This window comes from Eulemur rufifrons, chromosome 16 (assembly GCF_041146395.1).
Source record: "Eulemur rufifrons isolate Redbay chromosome 16, OSU_ERuf_1, whole genome shotgun sequence".
NCBI classification, from domain to species: domain Eukaryota; kingdom Metazoa; phylum Chordata; class Mammalia; order Primates; family Lemuridae; genus Eulemur; species Eulemur rufifrons.
The window spans coordinates 33,997,889-34,021,758 of NC_090998.1; the positions used below are offsets into that span (position 1 = coordinate 33,997,889).

The 23,870-nt window shown below is 35.1% G+C and overlaps 1 protein-coding gene across 1 annotated transcript in view; it reads right to left on the bottom strand.

Annotated features, from left to right (window-relative positions):
- Nucleotides 1-23,870, bottom strand: part of ADAMTS20 (ADAM metallopeptidase with thrombospondin type 1 motif 20) — a 158,877-nt gene that overhangs the window by 129,467 nt on the left and 5,540 nt on the right. The window contains exon 3 of the mRNA XM_069490737.1: nt 12,301-12,463. Coding sequence (XP_069346838.1) covers nt 12,301-12,463 — 163 coding nt within the window. The remainder of the gene's footprint in view (nt 1-12,300; nt 12,464-23,870) is intronic.

Genomic DNA, 23,870 nt, shown 5'->3' on the forward strand with positions numbered 1-23,870 from the left:
TAAGTTCATTATTTTTAGATTTTGACAAAAGTGGAAAAAATCAAACTTTAAAATGATTTATATATTGAACATTTTTAAATGAATATTTGATTTTATTTTGTGCTACATCCCAGAATTTCATAAATCACCATTTTAAAATGAATGTTTTTGTCAATCTTATTTAACAAATGTTAATCTAGCATCTGGATACAACAGAATTTATGCAAAAGAAGACAAGGTAGAGTGGAGAGGGAGTTTTTTTCATTTAGTTTTCTGGCTCTCTTCCAAGGGAGAAAACCCAAAGCAGCAGCTGGGATGCTCTCCACGTGAAACAGTATCTGCAGCCTGACCTGGGGATGGGTTCAACCCTCACTCCAGCAGTAATGATCTTCACAAAGTATGAAACGCAGGCTGGGGCCAGCCAAGAACATGGATCATCCTCTCCTTTTCAGTTCTCCCCTGCATTTGTATTCTGCGAGAGCAGCCCAGTCTTATGTCTCAATGTGTTTAAATAGGGTTGCTTCTGAACGGTACAATTCTGAGTCAGATTCTAATTGCAAATTATTAGAACCTTTATGTCCTTTTCATGAGGAAAGCATCCTGTGGCTAAGCAGCAGACAGCCAAAGATTCAAATTTACTTCACTAAGCATTTGCAGTTATGTGTTTGGTAGACCAAAGGAAAACTATAAAATGAATGACTTGGCTGATGAGTGATCTAATATTTTAGATAGAAAAATTTATATTTCTTGTTCTTCACAAATCTATTGAGTTATTTTCACCTCTCTCCTTTACCTGGTCAGTGAATCTAAATGAATATCAACTGTAGAAAATATAAATGATGTCCTTACACAGCTTAGATCCTGTGGGCCCTATTTTATTCATTCCCTTCAATGGGCCCTCACCTTCCTTGTTCTTTTCCTACATAATAAAGGAAAATTACAAACCAAATTTATTCATGAACATAGATGAAAAAATTCGAAAGAAAATATTAAAACCTAGTACTGACATTTGAGAACCAGTTAATCTAATTTACCACATTAATTGAATAAAGGGAAAAAAATGTATATGATCATCTTGGTATGTGCAGGGAAACAAGGTTTGATGAAATGCAACATCCATGCATAATAAAGTCCTTAGTAAACTATGAATTTAGGAGAACTTCCTTAATCAGATAAAGGGTACCTAAGAAAAACCTACAAGAGATATTATATGTATTAGAAAAGGTTGAAAGCTTTCCCTCTAAAACTGGTAATGAGCCAAGAATTTTCATTATTGCTATTTCAAGGGATTGTTCTAGAAATTCTAGTCAGTGCAATAAGAAAAATAAAGAAAAGGTTGAATGATTGGATAGGAAGAAATAAAACTGTCTACATGATTATTTATTATAAAATCCAAATGACTCAATAAACTATTTGAATATGTAAATTTAGCAAGGTTGATGAATATAAGGTCAATATAAAACATCACCTGCATTTACATACAGCAATTAGAAAAGGAAATTTTTAAAATAGTACCATTTAAAATAGTGTCAAAAAACCCAACAAATACCCAGCAATAAAACTAACAAAAGATGTGCAAGATGACTACAAAAAAATCTACAAAATATTATTTGAGAAATTAAAGAATAAATTAAGGATATAACATATTGATGGGCTGGAAGACACAAAATTATAAAGATGTCATTTGTCCAGCACACTGATCTATTGGCTCAATGAAATATAATCAAAACACCTTTTTTTCTTTTTGTGGATTAACAAGCTGATTCTAAAATGTATATTAATATGTAAATTTAAAGAGTCAAGAATAATCAAAACAATCTTGAAGAAGAATAAAGTCAAAGGCTTCCTCCTACATAATATCTGTAAGACAATATGGTATTGATACAAGTATGGACAAATAGACCAATGGGAGAGAATACAATGTCCAAAACAGATCCACATATATGGATACTTTTCTGAACACGTTATATATGCTAAATCTTTTAAAATTCTTATGAAATATCTCAATTATCTTTCACAAGAAAATAAGGGTTTATTCACATTGCTTTTGATAATTTTATTGTCCACTATTTTGGGATTTTGGCACAGGAATAAATCAAAATTTGAAATTATTGATAAACTGAGCTCTTATTTTCAAACAAATATTTTATTTCATTTTGTTTAATACTATATCCCAAAGTTTATCACCTAAAATTATTTTAATTTCAAAATATTATGGGGGTACAAACGTTGAGGTTACATATATTGCCTTTGCACCACCTGAGCCAAAGATACAAGTGTACCCATCCCCAGACAGTGCGTACCAAACCCATTAGGTGTGAATTTATCCATGCCCTCCTCCCCCTCCCTCCTGACCAACACCCAGTGAATGTTACTTGCATATGTGTACATAAAGGCTGGTCAATTAGTACCAATTTGATGGTGAGTAGTACATGTGGTGCTTATTTTTCCATTCTTGTGATACTTCACTTAGAAGAATGGGCTCCTTAAATGAAGGTTTTCACCACAACAGGATTAGTTCCCAACAATGAAAACCTGAAGATAGTTCATCTAATGCTCCTTTATGATACCTAAGGTTTATAAGTTTTATTCATGCAAATATTCTCAAACACATTCCAATTAGCACAATACTTTTTAGGGTCACCAATCACCTCCACTTTGCAAAATCCAGTAATCCATTCTAAATCTTCATGTTCTTTGAATTCTCAACACTATTTAACCAACTGATCGATCCTACCTTTTTGAAAATCTTTTTCCACTTAGTTTTGGGGCATACGTTTTTCGGTTCTCTTGCTATCTCCCTGGCCTCTACTTTTCAATCTTCCTAGCTGATTTCTCCCCATCTGTCCAACTGCTAAATGTTGTCATGTCCCATAGTTCAGTCTTTGGATTTTTTTCTCTCTGAATCTAGTCTATTCCCTAGGCAATCTCATTCAGCCTTATATCTTTAAATATCATCTGTATTCTGACTCTCAAATTATTATCCCAAGCCCGGACCCCAACTCATTTATTATAGTGCCTACTTGACTTTTCACTCTTCGTATATCTACCAGGCACCTCAAATTTTAAATGTCTAAAATCTAACTCCCCATATACCTTCCTAAACCTGTGGTTCCCACAGACTTCCCCATCTCAGTAAATGACAACTCCATTCCTTCCAATTTACTTAGGCAACAAAAAAGGGAAAAAAATGGAAAATAAAACAAACACACAAAAAACCTTAGAATAATCTGTGACAACTCTCTCACTCTCAACCTTCACCTGCGACCATCAAAATATAAACAGAATTTGGACACTTCTCACTATCTTCATGGCTACTGCCCTAAATCAAGACCTCATCATTTCTCAACACAACTATTGCAGTCTCCTCCAAACTGGTCTCCTTGCTTCTGCCCTTGTTCTGCTAGTCTTTTCTCCACCTAACAATCTGAATGATCCCTTTAAAATGTAAACTGATCATGTCACTCCTCTGTTCCAAATCCTCCAGTGGGTTAGAGTTATAGCCAAATTCCATATTGTAACTAACAATGTCCTAAGTGTACTGGTTGATTTACCAGGAACCTAAAGAAGCCCAGGTCTCTCACTTACAAAGCTCCTTCTTAAGGCCTTGGAAAAAACTCTAGTAATCATTCATTTATAATTTTATAGTATTTTTCTTAAAGAGGGTCACCTCAAATAGTTTAATCTTCAGGATCCCACAACCTGGATCCACCCATAAGTATATGACCTAGCCTCCCACTACCACTCTGACTTCATTTCCTACTACCCTCTTTCCCCCTTACTGCACTTGTACTTCTACAGGCTTGTCCTGGAACATGTCAGGCAGGTCCAAGTACATTTGTAGCTTCAGTGAAGAAGGTACTCAAATGTTTTATAAATAAATGAACGAATTAAAAAAAACAAACCCATGTTGGGGCAAGCTTGACATCTCATTTTCAGAGCTCTTACTGTGGAACAAGGTAAGAGTCTCCTCTTAGCAGTCAGCTTTTTTCTTCACTTACTCAATGTCCAAATCCACTCTAGAACGTGGAGCAGGAAAAGCCTGTACACTTGTCTTTCACTGCACTCTTTTGGCTTGCCTTCTCATTTCTTCTTCTGGCCCAACCCAACCTCATGGTGAGAAATTTGTCATTTACTCTATGCCATAAATGTTCTCTTTCCAGATGAATGCCATGAACTGAGTCCTCCACAGAGTTAGCAGTGAATATACTAAAGAGAGAGAGAAAGACTTCAAAAATTTCTTCCATTTTCCTGTTGCACAGATTTTGAAAGTCAAAACCTAAATATCACCTTGGTCTTTTTATTTGCAGTCTTCCCACCCACCAAATAAAAAACATGAAGGACTGGTCAGCAGATAATCCCAATATGCTAGAATATATACACAATTATTGAATACCATGGCAATGAAGAAATGAGTTAACTGAAAACTCTGGACAGTTTTACACCGAGAATAATATCACTATTTCTCTTTCTTTTATTACAGTCTGTATTTTATTTACTAATATCTCAATCCTGTGCACATTATATCTCTCTGTAAACACAAAGTTTAGTTATTGATCTATTTATGTCAAAAATATCCTGTTCTGTATTTCTTATCAATTACTGATATCTCCATTTGCAGTGGTCAAAGGTATTCCAAGCACAATTTTTCTAACACCAATATAATAACCATTCACTTTGTGTTTGTGCATGTTTTGGTTTTACCTACACAGCATTCATTCATCTAACTTCTCACAATGGTCCCCAATTTCTCTTTGTGTGCCTATCCCCAATACAATTAGTCCATAGTTCCAGTTACACTTATCTGACCCCACTGGCAGGGCAGTTCTGGCTGATTAAAACACTGCCTTCAATAACACAGGTTGGTAAAGGCCAAGTTAGGCCAAGAAAAATTATCATACTCTATACCAGGACTTTGTTTGAACTGCTGGGGGAAAGGACTCCCCAACCCCACTGGATTTATATTGAAATAAAACCCAAATCCCTTAATAAGGCTTACACAGACCTTCATGGGCTTGCTGCTGCTTACCTCTCCAGCGTCACATCATCTTACCATCTCCTGGCATTCCACACTCTTTTGTGATTAACTACCTTTAGAGTTCCCTAAAATGGTCCAAGCACAGTCTCATCTCCAGGTTTTTTTACATGCTACTGCTTATCCCTGGAATATTTCCCGCCCCCTCCCTTTCCCTGACTAACTCCTACTCATCTTTTGTGTCTCAGATAATGACTTATTTTCTCAAGTAAGCCTTCTCTGTCCTCCACATTTGAGCTAGGTGCTCCTCCTGTAAGTCGTCAAAGCATCTTATGGATAAACCTCACTTTACATACCTGCCTGTAAGCAGAAAAGTTATTTTGGTACTAACTCCTCAGCTACTTACACAGAAGTTATGCATAACAGTGCAGTTGCAATGAAGAATGTGAAAAATGAAATAAAGGAACATAAAAACAAAATATTAAAACTCATAGGTGGGATGACAGAAGCATATAACAAGTTTAAAAACAATGCAAGATAGTGATAGTCATGTGCAGAATTAATAGTACAGACCCTGAATCGTGAGAGAGTCTATGCTCAGAGATTCCAGAACCCACAATCTTAATCTTGAAAAAATCACAGCAGGTACACTAGCCATAGAAAAATGAACAAGATGCAAATTATAAAACAACTGAATAGCAATTTTCACTGAAGCAAGAATCTATAATAAGGCACAATTAGTAAAAGAACAAAAAAATTAATGATTCCATTTTTATGTCTATAAATGAAGGGCACCCGAGTATTTAAATAATTCATATTTAGACCAATGGGAATTAAAAAAAAAAAAACTGAGGAGACAGAATATCTCACTGTGAAAGGAAAATATTTGAAGGAAACGTTTCTTAAAGGTTAAGTGACTAAGAGTATGAAACAAGATAAAGAAAATGCAAGATGGCAGACATCACTGAAAAGTAAGCACTGTTATAACGAGGGATAAATGGAGATGTATTCAATTCTAGCAGTGAAGGCTTACATTGTCATTAATTAAAAACTCATACAAACTTTACCGAGTTGAAAAATGACTGAAAATCCCATATACCAATTTCAAAATAGGAAGTGGACTAATCTAAAACAAAGACAAAATGCATTCTTAATGGAGTTAGAACAGAAAAACACACAGTATATTTCAAAGAAGGTTCAATAGTCTCTATCCCTCCTCAACAGATTTAATGAACATGTGAACCAGAACAAGTTGACATAGGCCAGAAAAAATCATCTGAATTCCTAACAGGGAACAAGAAGCTTTAACTTTACAAACAGTGAGAGGCAATCAAGTCAAATCAGAAATACAAAAAGTGGTTTGACTCCATTATATTCAAGACACTAGCATAGCTGACTCTTCAATTATGGCTTATATCTATGATTGCTTCTTATACTTCAAGATACATAATCCTCTATTATTCATTTCCAGGCTAGCAGAGAAAAAAAAACATTAAGAGAAAAACCTTGCTTTAAAAACTAGAAAAGAATGAATCATTATTTCTACCTGCAAAACTTTCTCCAGTTTAATGATATAGTATGAAATACATAATCCTAGTAAAGAAGGAAAGATAAAAAACCTATTAAACTAATTCTCCAGAGTAGCCAAATAGTTCTTCCTGGAAAGCACTATTGTTACCACAGCTAAAATGTGAAGAAGTTTATGATTACCTGCCAAAATGCACCTGACAACTGCAAAAGCATGCCCTCTGGTTTCTAGCATATTTGTTCTCTTTTTCACTTGCCTATTTCACATAATTCATCTGCTATGGGAATCATCAACCTCATTAGAAATAAAACTAGATAATCCAGGACTTCATGGACAAAAAAGAAATAGAACTTCAAAGATCTGGGACACTGCCACAGATAAAATGATGACAACACAAAATAAGAATGATATATGGCATATTGATTCTTTTCTTTGGAATGCATTGTTAAATACATGAACATTTCACTGTTATGGCAAGCAGAGCACACAACTGGCAAAACAGGTCAGTTAATAAGATAACTCTATACATATGGAACCAACAGCCGCACCACCACTACATTCTTCCCCAGACAGAAAATATGTGTAACTTGAGGGTGATTATATCTCACAGAGTTACTCTAAATATCAATGAGATATAACTATGAATGGAGAGAGAAAGAGAAAATGTGTGTGTGTGTGTGTGTGTGTGTGTGTGTGTGTGTCTGTATGCATGAAGTAGTTCTATTCCATAGGATTCGTAATCTTAAAAACTTACTAGGTCCAATTTCACAATTTAGGATTCTTTGTTTGGGACAATATCTAACTTAAGAACATGACTATTGCAATAAGACTGAATAGCTACTTAGGAAAATAAACTACTTCCATGCACTACAGAATACTGGTTAACAAACAAAGCAAAAGGGGAGACTTGAATGGTCGAGGCAAATAGTTTGTTATTCCAATATAAATCAACCTTTTCTAATTAGTAGACTAGAACTTTTTAAAAAAGTAATACCCGTTCCTTTTCCACTATAGCATGTACTTGATTTAAACAGAAATTTGGGCACCAAAAGAAAAAAGTTTTCTTTTTGGGGGTGCAGGTGAAGAGGGAGAACGGTTTCAGATTGAGCTGTGTTGAATCTAAGATGCCACTGAGACATCCCAGAAAACATGTGTCAGGCAGTTTGTAGACTTAATATTTAATCTTAAAACAGGAGCTGAAGTTAAAACATTTTTTTCAAATTTATGTATCATTAAAAATAGTAATTAAAATTAGGAAAGTAGAAAACTTTTTATGTAGACTACATAAAAAAATGGTCAAAAGTGGTAGCCAAGAAGAGCACTTTAAACAACCTTTAACTTAGAAGATGAGAAAACAATAACAACCAGGAAGTGAAATGAGAGGAATAGTAAGAAAGAAAAGAAGCAAAGTTGAAAGCAAAGGATGTCAGAGAAGCCAAAGAAGAAAAATTCAATTAAGATAAATTAATCATTAGTGTGAAATAGTACCCCAAAACAGTAAGACTAAGACAGATTATTGTTTCAGGCAAGTAGGAGGTTTTCAGTAATCTTCTAGAGAGTAGTTTCAGTAAAAGGGTGGGACAGGTGAATGAGATCTCTTTAGTTATCTCTAGATACATTAAGAAGCTTGAGCTGACTCTCAAAAACACCATTAACAAGTTATTAGTTCAAAATATTAGTCATGGTCATAGCCATATTTATGATCCTCTGTCCCTAGATGAATTAGTAGCACCTTCTTTCTCTGCTCATAAATTTATAAAATGTTATAAATGGCAGGGACTTCAGAAATCACCAAGTCAGAGATTACAAACTGATGGCTAACAAACCAAATTCAGCTCTTACGTTTAAGTGTTTTTTCACTTTAAAAAAATATATATTTTCAACTTCTCTATAAAATATTAAAGATCTGGCAATTGGTCCCACATTCCCAAAGTGCCTTTTGAAAGAAGAATGTATATTCCAGTGCCCTATAGTTCAATGTCCCAACGACACCTGACTTTACATATTTCTGGTAAGTGTCTGATTCCTAATAGCTGTAAGGTATCTAAGTTAAAGACCCCTAAATTTGACATTCAGTTAAAGTGGAAATAGGTTAAATTTATTAACTATTCATTACCTAATCTAGTTGAGTCCTAAAGAGGTTTAGGTCTCAAAGCCTGTTAGTAATGGAGCCAGAATTAGAACTCTTTTCCCTGACGCCCAGCTTACTAAGTGAACTGTGACCTCTGCTGAAATTAACAGCATCTGGATTTCCTACAGACAGAGGCTGATTAAATTATGCCTAAAGGAAGGGTTATCGTCACACAATTTTGTTGAAAAGGCAGTTCCTATGCATTCACAGAAATGTTATCCAAATACGTTACGCACTAAAAAACCTTTAACAGCTCTTCAAAGTTCAGAAAAATGCTTTAAGGAAATTATCTTCAATTTTCTTCTTCATGTGCACTTTACTTAAAACTAAAATTATTTGTTAATAATTTAGCTTTTTTCTTTAATTCAGTCTGTTCCCATTCAAATCCAAAATTATGTATATTTTAAAAAGCTGCCATGCCAACTGAGGAATACAACAGTTTTAAAAAAGCAGATCATATGATGTCTTCACTTTAAAATATCTTTGTTTCCCCAATAAGAGATAGCCAAAAAAGTCCTTAAAATCCTTTCAGATCTGGCCTCCATGTGCCTTGCCAGCCTCCCCAGACATCCCACACACCTGCACCTTATTCTCCTGGAATAGTAAATGAGTAACTCTTCTCCACACACATCAGGACCTTGAATACTCAAATGCTACATTCCCTCTTGTCTATAACCTTGTTTTAACAAATTTTTATACATTTTGTACATTAGGGATGCAAAGACTATAAGAATAAATAAATTTTTAAAAACTCAGGGAAAGTACAGAAATTTAAAGCTGGCTGACGTCTTCTTAACACCCATTCAAAGACATTTCATTTCACGTACATGCAGCCATCTGTTTTATTGCTCTACAAATGCTCTGTGTCCCACCCCATGGCACTGAGATGAGAGAGACAAGAGGGGGTGATGGAAGGAACAGAGAAAGTCTCACGAGGCCTCCTGAGGAATGAAAACCAATTTTATCAGCCCTTAGAGGATAAGCAATAGTGGAACTACACTGAACAGAATTCAGAGACTTTTCTTCATTCCTGTCAATCTTTTCAGGGTCCCACCACCACCACCTTGGGCTATATTTAGTTTTGTCTTGGTGGTGGTGTTTGTGTGTTTGTTCATTTTGAAGGGTTTCTGTGTTTGCTTGCTTTGCCATTTCCTCTAGATTTTACTTAGAATATATCTGATATCTATCTGAAAGCCTGGCCATCCACAATGGCTAGGTTTGGCTGCCAAATTTAATTTGTATAATCTCAAGACACACAGTGAACTCTGACCTTGGAAACAATTTAATCTAGTTCATCAAGGCTAAAGCCACTATGAATTGTAACATGTTAGAATTGTAATGAATTAAGACCATCGATAGAAATACTGTATGAAAAAAGGTATCACTGTTCCTTTTCCATTTAATAATTTTGGTTCATGTGTAAATCTGTAGGCCCAACCTATCTGAAAGATTCTGCTGACGGTTCACCTATTAGAATACATAAGACCTTCAAGTATTTCTGGACAACAATGTGTGAATTGGGGAGGAAAAAAAAGCCTTGGATAACATTTCATTAATTACGTTCGCAACTCTCCTCTTTCACTAACAAAATGATGATTAGTAGCTAAGTTTTTTGGCCATTAATTGATTGCCCTTATTAGTGATTAAGAACATGTATGTTAATTGTACCTAAAATTGGAAGTAAATTAAGAATTGAAAAGAATGGATACTATCTTTTACATTTTAGCAGATAAAAGTTATAGAAAAAAGTATATTGTGATTAAAAGAGAACTAAATCCCATAAGCTTTCTATTAGTTTTTTATTTGTAGTTTTTATAATAAATCTTTAGTATAAAATTTTTTTTTAAACAAAAAGGCCAGGCTTTCCTCAGACCATTTTCTTGCTGATAATGAACACTAATTGTGAATGCAAAACCCTGCATATCATTATGTGAAACATTTATGCATTCAGAATGTCTACTTGATGGTTTTCTTAAGAACCTAAACAATTCATTAAACAAGCTGCTCCTGAATGGTAGATCAGAACAAGCATAAGCTGCCTTCTGTAGAATTCTATTGTGAAGCTGTACCCATTTGTGTTTTCTTTGAAGCCATAAAAATGAAACCCTTATGCTCATATTAAAAGCATAAGAAAGGCATCTATTATGTCAATAGATTTAAAACACGGCCTTAGACACAGTGAGAACCACTCCAAAGGTTAAGAAGTGCATTCCCAGGGAAAACCTTCAAAGGCCTACATATCATTATATCCCAAAACAGATGGCATCACAGTGTTTGGAACTATAGTTTATGGACACCTACAATCTCAAATAAATCCTTTCTAATCCCACTCTTTTGTCTAGGTTTTGTACTTTGATGATAACTGCAGGTGCCTTTTCTCCACCACATCATTGTATGTCATTCTATGAATAGTGAAGATACATGTACTTATATGGATATAACTCTTAATAAATACAACTGTTATGCTATATACAAGTATTGTACTAGCAACAGATTTACACTTTAGAAATCTATGCTTCCCAGATTCTAATCTATTATATACACCTTCAAGTCTGAATTTTATAGGAAGAAATCATGTAAACATACCTCTCTCATATGTTGCTGGAACTATAAAATTGATAAAAATCACTTTGTAAACCAATATATAATTATCTAATATTTATGTGTATACCCTGGAGAAACTCTCAAACACTGGAGATGGGGACAAGAATATTCACAGCAGCATTGTTTATAAGAGTGAAAACCTGCAAAGCCGAAAGTTCAACAGGAAGATGGATATATTAACTGTGATATATTCAGACAACGAAATAGTGTACAGCAATGAAAATGAATTAACTGCTACTACATATACCAAAATAGATGAATCCCAGAAATAATGCTGAGCAAAATGGATAAGTCACAGAAAACCATATGTTTCCATTTACATAAAGTTAAAACCATGCAAAATTGAGTAATGTGTTATTGTTACTTAGGTTCATGGTTTTTTCATCAAAAATCCTGCTGAAAAAATTAAATAATACTAGTGTGACTAACAGATTAAAAGAAAATTTTTCTATTATTATTTTCCGTAAATCTCATACACTGAATAACTTTTTGGATTTAAATTTAGTTTACTACATACAACAAAATTATATGTAGAGAGATAATCTCTAATGGATACTCACAGATGAAAAAAATTTAAATATCAAATAATTCAATATTTTAAAAATACCAAATCATCTCCTTTATATGTGGAAGCTAAAGAATTTGAACTTACAGAAGCAAAGACTAGAATGGTGGTTATTAGGGTCTAGGGTTGGGGACAAGTTGGGAAGATGTTGGTCAAAGTGTATAAAATTTCAGTTAGATTGGAAGAATAAATTCAAGAGGCAACATCATGACTACAGTTAATAATAATGTATTGTACTCTTGAAAACTGCTAAGAGTAAATTTTAAATGTTTTCACCGTTAATAAAAAAAAGATAAGTATGTGAGACAATGCATATGTTAGCTTGATTTAGCCATGCCACAATGTATATGTTTCAAAACGTGTTGTACATGATAAATATATACAATTTTGTCAATTTTAAAAAATCAATTAAAGATAATATATAAAAATATTTAAGAAAAATATGTAAATTCTAACTTATAAAAATATTTAAACAGCATCATGATTTAACTGAAAAAAAGTTTTACTTCATAGTTTACCTGAAACTTCACAGGGCTTGTGAGACTGTAAAAAAGAGTTCCTCTTTAATTCTTGTCTGTAGATAAGATGTGGCTTGTTGTGATCATCTTCATGTTCACTCCCATCTGCCTTCATTATAGGTTCTAAGAAATATTCACCATCATGTGCCTTAAATGTACCCATCTGAAAATAAAGAAAATAAAAATGAATTTTTCCCAACAGTCACTAAGAAGAGAAAGCACATTGTAACATAGGTTAAATAAAATGAGCACACAGAAGCAAAACAGCAAGGAGTCTATTCACTAACTGTCTTCAACTGAACATAAAAAGTTTCTTTTCCATGGTTCACTTTTCTCTCAACACTCTTATGTATAAAGTCATGAAGACTGGATAGTATTTCAATGGGTAGAGTTAAGATGACAAGCATTCCAAGAATAAAAAATAGCATAGACAAATGCATCAAAATGGAAAAAAAGAAAAGTGTAGAACAGTCTATAAATAATAAAGCTTGTTCGGTTTGATCTATGTAAGGTAATAGTGTGAGACAGAAACCTTAAAAGGTAGGCTGGTGTCAGATGTAAGAGAACTTGAATGTGGTACTAGGAATTTAGAATTTATCTTTGAGCAATGGGAAACCATTAAAGAGTTTTCACAAAGAAACACCTGTCTTCTGAATTCCAGAATCCAATATCGAACTTGCTATTCAACATCTCCACTTAAATAACATTCTCAACCTTAACATGTCTAAAGCCAAACTTGATTTCCAGTCCAAACCTGCTGTTTCTGCAATGCTCCCTATTTCAGTAAATGGCAGCAGTATTTTCTATATTGTTCAGACCAAAAAACCTTCAAGAGAAATCAAGAATTGCTCTTTGACTCAGATCCCATATTCAGTCCATCTGCAAATCCTTATAACTTAAAGTATAACCAAAATTGAACCAACCACTTCTCCCAAATTTTACCACTACATCCATGATCTAATCAACATTATCTCTTTCCTTAACTAAATCAACAGCCCTCTATTAATCTAGTCTCCACAGAGAAGTCACGGTAATTGTGACACAGAAAGTCTGGACCATGTCACTCTCCTTAAAAAAAAAAAAAAAAAAAAATCCAACTCTAATGGCTTTCCATGTCACTCAATAAAATCAAAAGTCCTTACAGTGATCTTCAATGTCCTGTGTGATCTTGTGATCTGCCCCACCACCACCCTCCCTGATCCTCCAAGCACATACACAACCAGTTTTCTGAATTCACCTTCTCTCACTTCCATCTTCTTTCACTCTAGAGCCCCAACCCTGTGTCTTTGCTATTCACCAAACATGACAAGCATAGCCCCACCTCAGAACCTTTGCACTGACTGAACCTGCTGCCTCAAGTACTTCTCCCTATTGGCTCCCTCTATCGCTCATTTCAGGTCTCTGTTCAACTCTCATCATGCTATATAACATGGCACCCAGCCTATTATCTCTAGTCCGTTTATCCCATTTCATTTTTCTCCATAGCACTTATCACTGCTATGATATTTCTCCATAGCACCTGATATATTTTTATTTATGTTTGTTACTTGCCTGATACCATCCACTAAAATATAAGCTCCATGAGAGTTGAATTTTGTCTATATTCTTCTCTATATTTCTGGCACATACCAGATGCTAAATATTAAGGTCATTAAATATGAAATATTTGCTTTTGAATCAAAAGTGTAGTTTATTATATCTCAAACAAGAAGCAGTACAATTAATTAAAGTATGCACCTAAACTATCGACACAGTTTTGCTATCTTAACAGTAGCTTGTTTACGCCAGCAGCAAAGAAGCCTGGAGAGCAAGTGGTGATGAAATTGCAAAAGGCGTTTTCCACAGCTTGTTGAAAATTGAATATTGTTCCATGGAAGAAGTGGTCCAAAGCCTGGAAGAAGTAGTAGTCAGTTGGTGCAAGGTCTGGTGAATACAGTGGATGACAGAGAGTTTCCAAGTCCAGCATCTGTAGTTTGAGCAGCATTGTTTGTGCAACATGTGGTGGAGCATTGTCTTGCAAGAGGATTGGCCTGTTTCTTTTGACCAATTTCAACTGCTTAATTGCAAGCATCCTCATCATTTCATCCACCTGCTTGCAGTAGACATCCACTGTAATCGATTGATCAGGTTTCATGAAGCTGTAGTGGATAATACCAGTGCTGGACCACTAGACACCAGTAGCTTTTTTTGATGAATATTCAGTTTTAGACTGCGTTTCGGTACTTCATCTTTATTCAACCACTGTGCCGAACACTTACAAGTGTCAAAAAGAATCCATTTTTCATCACACGTAATATGGTATAGAAATGTTTTGCCTTTATGTCGTGACAGCAAAGAAAGGCAAGCTTCAAGACGATTTCTCTTCTGACACTCGTTTAATTAATGCAATACCCATCTATCCAGCTTCTTTACCTTGCCTATTTGTTTCAAATGGTGCAATATTGTTGGAATAGTAACATCAAACCTTGCTGCTAATGCACACAAAGGTTGAGATGAATTCGCTTCCACTACAGCTTTCAGCTCATCATCCACCTTGGTCTCAGGTCATCCACCTGGCTCATTTTCAAGATTAAAATCACCAGATCAGAACTTCTCAAACCACTGATGTATTGTGCATTCATTAGCCACATCTTTTCCAAACACTTGGTTGATACTTCGAGCTGTCTGTCAGCATTGGTTCCATGACAGAACTCATATTTGAAAATAACATGAATTTTTTACTTATCCATGGTTTCACAAAAATTGCTGTAAAAAAACTTTGAAAGATAATCATAAGCCAAACCATGTGTTTGATAGAACGAGGAGGTACCTTCACAATAAAAATAAAACAAGAAGTGTCAAAGTGAAATGTCAGAGATAGCAACTCTCAAACTTAGTACTAAAGGAAATTGAGCATTTCATACTTAATAACCTAATATATATTAAATGAGAGAATAATTGAGACTGTAAGCTATGAAATTTAATGTAGTGACATTATATATTATAGGTGGTAGCAAAAAAAGACTAGCACTCAGCCACAAAAAAAAAAAAAAAAAAAAAAAAATGGTGATCTAGCACCTCTTGTGTTACCCTGGATGGAGCTGGAGCCCATTCTACTAAGTGAAGTATCACAAGAATGGAAAAACAAGCACCTCATGTACTCACCATCAAATTGGTATTAACTGACTTAACTGATCAACACTTAAGTGCACATATAGTAGTAACATTCACAGGGTTTCGGGCAGGTGGGAGGGCGGAGGAAGGGACGGGTATGTACACACCTAATGGGTGCAGTGTGCACCATCTGGGGGATGGACACACTTGAAGCTCTAACTTGGGTGGGGCAAAGGCAATATATGTAACCTAAACATTTGTACCCCCATAATATGCTGAAACAAAAAAATTGAAAATTACAAAAAAAAAAAAAAAAAAAGGAAAAAGAAACTTAAATAAGGCCAGGAGACAGAGAATAACGGGTGAGGGTAAAGAGGCACTCCAGGAGTGGACAGCCAGGCTGAGGCTATAATACTGAGGAGGTTGCCATGGAAAATTCTGGGGGGACATTCCAAACAGAAGTGAACATTCCTAACAGCGACTAAGGGGCCCAGAGATGGAAAAATTTTGGCAAGCTAAAGTGACAGAATGGTGAGGCTGAAGCTGTGCCAACTGGGAGATATGAACTAGGAGATGAGGTCAGATAGGCAGAGGCCAGTGTACTAATTAATCTTGACACTGAAAAGCACTCTTCACACCTCGGAGTACACAAATATGCATTCACCTACATTCAAAACTTTGCTTTCAAGCTTGCATCGTTAACAATAAATAAATAAATAAATATATAAAACTTTGCAATTTTTCACTTAGGAAAGCACGTTCCTGTGAAGAACCAATTCAGAAATCAGTTACTGAATTACAGGCAGTATGATAAACACACTTTTAGTGAATGACACTTCATTTCCACTTCTTACTTCCAAATATCTTAAAATAATTTAGAGATAACTTTGACACCACTGTTTTCAATTCCATTGTAAATAAAAAATATTTTAAATCACTGTTTTAACTGAATAATCACTTAAAACCATTTAAATGATTATGGCAATTGTAGTCATAAAGTTCTTTTTACACTGGTAAAGAACACCTTTACTATTTTTACAGTTCCAACATCTATAACATTGCCAGAAACATAGCAGGCACTCAACATGTAGCTGTTGAAAGGAACATTTTTGTGACAAACATAGTGAAGTACCTGATTTTTTCCTCATATAATCTTTAGTAATCCTTTAATTTTTTTCTGAACATTCTTAAATTATGGTAGTCTTGAGACTTGTATGATGGTTTACAGGATGGTTTACAGGATGGTTTTCTTTCAGTGCTAAAAAGTAAAGTGTTTAGGCACTCTTAGTGTGCTAATGTGTTAAGATTACACAATAAATGATTTAAAAATTAATTAAATTCCATCAGATATACTGACTCTAAAGCACTGGAATTATAGTCTAAAAATCCAAAGCAATGCCATAAATATTAAGAATTTTTATCTATTTCTTGGATACTTTTCTAATGGCCTAACATACTTCACTAATTCTACCAGTGTCTATTTTCCAAAGATAAGTACAAATCACTTATTTTCAACATATACAAAAACTCCAGCATTCTATGCCCTTCCAGAAAAATAATTTCAACTATACTTACAAGAAGTAACAAAGACACTGTTCTTGAAACCTGAGAATGCAGATCCATGGAAAATCCCTTTCTGTCTTTTTTAAACAGCATGCTGAAGAGGGGAAATGTGATAGTATCTTGATAAAAGATACAAATAGACCTGAGAGAGCTTGTTTACTTAACTAAATGCACCTACAAAACCAGTCTGAATAGCATCACACTGCTCTCAAGCAATATTGAAAACATTTTTATTATACCACAGAATTTTCTTACACTCCTTTTGGATCAAAATCTAGGAGGTACTTCTATTTTATTTTATTTTTTTTCCCTCCCTCCCTCCCTATACTTCTATTTTAATGTTCCAATAAAACTGCACATGGGTCCAACCTGTGTTCCCATATGAGGGGAAGTGAATATAGTTCTATCCAGAGGCCATCAGCACCTCCTTTTAAGCAGTGCTAGAATACTCCAGCCTGCTAAGAATATTGCCTTTATAACTTAAAGGCCTTTTCTTAAATAAAACCTTGTATGTTTGAAAACACTAAATTCAAGAAAAAATGGCAAATATTTGTCCTCAAAGTGATTTCTCTTTTTATTTATCAATGAAGGACTTAAAAGTATTTTACTTCCATCAATTTTTCTATAATCCACCCCATTGCAGTATTCTTCCTGTTCAAATAATAAAAATATTAGGGCTTTGCCTAAAGGCTCCTAAGGAAGCATTTAATTTTTTTTTTTTAAACTTGGAAAGAACCTAGTAAGGTATTGGAGGACTTAACAAAACAGGTGGTTCATAAAATTATATTTAGATCATGCCATATTTTTAGCAACAAACCTATCTGCAGATGGGTACTGCAATTTGATTCATGATAAATGCCAATCAAATTCCAAACACTTTCTTTCAATGACTATTAAATGCAGCAAAAGTAGTTTTCACTTGGGCAAGGGTTTCCTAATTACTTAGAGTAATGATCTTCTATTTGCCAAGCTGTTTTGAAAGGTAGTAAGTGATTATACAACTGGTTCCAATTTATTCCCATAGGCCAAAATTTTTATGTTTAGAGGATTTTATACAATTGAATTGTTTTTCCAAAATATTCTTATTTCAGTAGTGTGGCATTCATCCATATATTTTTTCACAATACATGGGAAACACATGTACTGTTGCTATAACCAATAACATTCTCTCAGATTTTATTAAAGGGTAAAAACAACAAGTACAAAATATAAACCCCTTGGACTCTTTTCCCAAATCATTTACAATTATCACATTAGGCATTGGCAACTGACGAACAACATTTGAAAATAAGGTGCTGTTGAATTGTTGACTAAAATACTTATTTTTCAATATTTAATCATAAATCATATCATGAGAATCGGTATGATGATATTTATAAGAAGAATGCCCAGATATGAGTTCTGGGTTTGCATTCATGAAATCTTGGGAAAATTACTTCATGTCTCTGACCCTCAGTTCCATTATATGTGAAACAAAAGTGAAATGATTTTACCCTATTTCCTAAGAAAGGTAATATGTGTTAAAAAGATGCTCATAATAGGAGCTCATAACTATTTTGAAATTGAACACATTTTGAAACAGGATGAAAAATTCTCCACTAAAAACGCAGATGTTACAGCCACTCTTTTTACCATAGCAGAGTATAAATATTATATAATAAAACATCACAAAGATGAACTCAAGATTCATTTTGTTTTGGGATACTCTGTTCAATGCAAAAAGGTTTCTCTTCCTGACAGTTCCTTATTATAACACTAATGATCATGCCCAAGGAAATAGTGTATTATACACAAACATACATTGAAAAAAGGAATAAATCGATGATATGAAGAAAACATAAGAACTGGTTCCAGATGCATAAAGCAGAAAATTCATTGTAAGTTGTTTTTAAAAGATGAGTTTTTCTTCCTTCCTCTGGCAGCATTCTTTACCTTTCCCATTCTATGGGACACTTCCAGATCACCAGTATAAAAGTGAGACAGGTCGGGCACGGTGGCACACGCCTATAATCCTAGCACTTTGGGAGGCCGAGGCAGGAGGGTCACTTGAGGCCAGGAGTTTAACACCAGCCTGAGCAAGAGTGAGATCCTGTCACTATAAAAAATAGAAAAATTAGCCGGGCATGGTGGCCAGAACCTGTAGTCCCAGCTACTTGAGAGGCTGAGGCAGGAGGATGGCTTAAGCCCAGGAGTTTGAGGTTGCAGTGAGCTATGATGACACCATTGCACTCTGGCCCGGGCAACAGAGAGTCAGACTCTGTCTTGAAAATAAATAAATAAATAAATAAATAAATGTGAGACAATAACAAGGAAATACATTGTTGATACCTACTTCACTTAAAAAAGAGACTGATCTGACCCATCTGAATCAAGAAAATAAAATAAAGATTCTGGATTCATCTACCCAAGATTTATGTACCCCAAACACTCAAATTCAAATAGTGTGTCCCAGCACCATCAATAAAAAGGAGTAAATTCTGTAATACTTCCCTTTCTTATAGGCACTGAGCTGTTTCTGACATCATATGAACTCACTAAAAGTGGAGAGGATTATCAAAGAAATGGCTACATTCATGTGGGGTTTGGGTAGTGGTCCTCAGGACAGCCTCTTCCAAACTCTCACTAAAATTATCCTTGAAGACATAAAACCAAAAATCATAACAGTGAGGAAATTTAACACAGGAAATCGTTTAAAACTATTTCATAGGTATATATGGATATATAACATATTGCCAAAGTGTTATAAAGCAATGGTACTTAAAAACAAAGACAAAAATACATACAATATCTATTCTTCTGGAAAGAGGCTTCTAAAGAAAAAGAAAAAACAATACATACAATATCTAGAGGGAGACATGCCATACATACACCAGACATCTGTCATATTTGTAGCAGATATTTTCCTTTTAATTTTATCTTTTTATTATAATTATTTTGATATATGGTACTCACTTATTATTTAGGCAAATCTATCAATTGTCTTTTCATTTATTATATCTTTTTTTTGTATTTTTCTCTATCTGAAGATTACAGTATGTTGTAATTTTCTTCTCCTTGAATACAGTTGGAGTTTTATTTGGTTTACCAGTAAAGTGAGAATCCAACATTTTATTTTTCCCTATAACAGATTCTTGGCACTCACAGATTTAACATAAATGCCTTTTAGGCTTTGGCAACTATCACAGGAAACTAACTTGAAGCAATTATCAACACTTAATCTGCTGTCAGAAGCCAACCAAGGTTTTGAGGGATTATATTGTCAAAACATCCATGAACCTGGACTAAAAAAGCCTCTGACTGCTTTCACAGTAAAATAACCTACAGGTTCTCAGAAATACCCCAGCATTCCTGAAGCTCCCCCAACACAGCAGCCTCCCCAGAACCCATTTTAGATGTGGCCAAGGAGTAGGATAATGGACAAGACCCTTCCAGAAGACAGAACCAAGGTAAATGCCTTGTCAATTGATGGACTTCCTAGAAAGATGAATCAAGAAAAGTAATCAAGGAACTCCCCTCCTGCCAAGGTAGTGAGTCTCCATAATTCCTCACAAGAAAGAGTAAAAACTTGCTAAAAATCATTGACTACTAGGTATCTCCCTTTCTTTCTGTAGGAAATTAAGGTTAGGGTTGCAGTCATGCTGATCATGTTGTATACTGAGTTGGTGGAGGTAAAAATAACGTTTTTTTTTTTAATTTCTTTTTTTTGGGGGGGGTGGTAATAATTTGTCTTTTTAATTCACATTTTGCCAAGCCACAAAATGCTACATCTGGACTTTATGAAGATACACTGTGCATTACCCAGAGATCCTGGACTCTGAGCCAGAGAAAGAGCCTTTGTGGGAACCTGGGGTTGTCTCTTTGTAGACAAGTTGAGTAGGTATGATGTGTAGGAAGAGATGAACAAAGGAATATTTGGAGAACAGAAGGGTAAAGGCTACTGATCACCAATATCTATGTTTCTCTCTTCCTCCTGGGAAATCCCTCATTTTCTAGCCCTTTTGCATCTAGGTAGAGCCAGGCAACTAGTTCTCTTCAATAGAAAGTACATAGAAATGGTTTGTGTCATCTTTGGACTGAGACAGTCAGGATCCTGCCTTCTCCATGCTTTTACCATAGTAATAAATCATTTACCTAGCTCATGAATATATTTTAATAAAAACAATACTATTCCAATAGGAAAAACATTGCTATACCATCAATGTCTAACAGCAGCTGCTAGATAATAAATGACTGATAAGTATTTGTGGGAAAAAAATGAACAATTTGTTTCTTCCTCTGAATATTAACATGAATCAGACAGCCTAAGTAGATTTTGTAGAAAACAGTAGTTATAATAAGCAAAACAGAAATAAAGCCACAAGTAACAGAGGTCTGATTTAAGCCCAAATGAACGAAGCTATAAATGGAACACAATTAACTTAGGTATCATCTGAAAAGATTTAATACAAAAACTTTCTATAATAAAACATACCAAGTACTATAACTAAAATTTCAAAAATAATTTTTCTGCATTGAATGACTGATGTAAAATATTGGCACATATTAACAAAGCCCCTTTAGCTTATTCATTCAATCATCCATACATGTATTGAGCATTTCCATATGCTGAGTTAGGTGCCGAAATGAATATGACTATCATCTATACCTTCAAATTCTATAAACAAAATAGAAACATAGACAAATAATTTTAATTCAACATGTAATGAGAGTACACATGCATAAAAAGTCAAATGATAGAACAAAGGAAGACCTGGCCAATTCCCACAGAAGATCAGGGAGGGAGAAGGAAGGCTCAAAATGCATCAGGAAGGATGGATAGGAGGAGTTTGGGGGAAAGGACATTCTAAACAGAGAGAGGAGCAAATAAAGTCAAACTATTGTGAAGATTAAAATAAGTCTCTGATAGAATCAAACAAACGTTTCCAGAATAATTACCTCTTTCTTGTCACCTGTTCTTCTGTCATTGCCTTTCTTGGCTAATGACCACAAGATCATTCAGTCATTTAAACCACTGACAACCATTTTGGTGGCCTTCTCTTATAGTCCAGAATTCTCATGGGTCTCCTGCAAGGTTGCTCCACTTCAGCACTATTGATGTTTTTATAATTTTTTGTTGTGGGGGGCTGTTCTGTGCATTGTGGGATGCTTGGCAGCATTGCCTCTATTCACTAGATGCCACATTCCCAACTGTGACTACCAAAAATGTCTCCAGACATTACAAATGTCCCCTGGGAGACAAAACTGCTCCCAGTTGAGAACCACTGGTCTGCAGTAGTGCCCACTCCATGGGCACCCACTCTTCTCCTTCCCCACTGCAATCACGTTACTTCAGGTAGCCTGTTTTCTTTACCCACCGTAGACTACAACAGTGTTCCTCTCTACGACTCACTGCCTCCCCATACCCTGTACAATGTTGCCTCCTAACACAATGAACTAACCTACCATATACAGTTTAAGCCCTCACTCCTTAGCAATGCATCCTGGGTCCTTAATTTGATTCTAACCCTACCTTAAACCCTCACCACCAAACCTACCCTGTTTCTCAGTTGCACAGACCCACAGTAAGCCCCTGAATTTTCATATCCACATATGTTTATACATCCTTCAAAGCCTAGTTGAGAAGCCTTCCCCAGAACAGTCCTCACGACTCTCTTAATCACTCCTTCCTTAATCATTCCTTATTCAAAGTTTACATAAAAGTTTTTATGCTGTGCACTTTGGCCAAGGACACTTTGAAATCCATCACAGTGTTTGCACCCTGGCCACATCTCCCAAGGGCTAGTCCCAGTTAGTAATTGAGTGTGACAGTGATACCAAGGCCGACTCATTCTTGGGAGGCAGGGGACTCATCTGGCCATGTATGGCTCAAGGAGGGCTTTGCTAAACCTTGCTTGGACTGCCCAGTAGCCTAGGATGCTTCTACCCAACGTTTTCATCCTTTCTTTTCACCTGTTTCAGACTTACATCACTCTCCCAGCTCTCCTAAGTTTCTCTAACACAGACATTTCTCCTAAATAAAATCACATCTTGGCATCTGCTTCTTGTAGGACCTGGACTAACACACACTAGAATGTTCCAAGTAGAGCCACAGGAAATTCTCCCTACTGTTGTTTGACTAGTATTTGAGTGAGTACATCAATAACTAAAAGAGGTTATTATGAGTTTTTCTGATAACAAAAAATATGAATACAGAATGGCATGAGTAATTATCCAGGGCTATGTTAGTTCTGGGAAAATAAGTTTAGAAAATAATAAAACTAAAATTTTGCCAAAATAGACAAAAAGCAGTAAAGACACTATTGATAGTTTCCATACTTTTATTTCCTGTCTGAACAAGAAGTTATTAGATCAACTCAATAATCAGTAATCAGAGAGCACTAGTGCCTGACATGTTGCAGAATGGCTCATGTAAGAAATTTCAAAAAAGTACACAGGGCCACTACAAGATACTCCATGAGAATACTGTATAAGCTAGATGTAATGTCTGGTTTTATGACATCTGGAAACTGTTTCCTTCAACCAAAAGACTGCATTGCCTCAAATCCCAACAAGAAATAGTGAAGTTAACTGTCTAGGTGGTCAAGTTAGTCCCTGAGGGCCTTTAAAAGAAGTGAACCTACTACGTAATATGAGAAGGAGGCTACCAGAGGCACGGGGGATTGTCAGGAATAGTCTGTGTAAAATTCATACACCCCATCCCGACAACTACATGCTAACTTATTAAATATTGCTCTCTACTTTGGCAAGATTATTTATTAACATTATCAGAAGATAGATTATATAGCCATAAAAAAGTTCATATTCACCTCAAATTTGGCAAGAGTATTTATCAACATTAAAAGAAGATAGATAATATGACATAAAAAGGTTAGAGTTTAATATAGGAATATTAAAGCCTAATAACTATACATTAT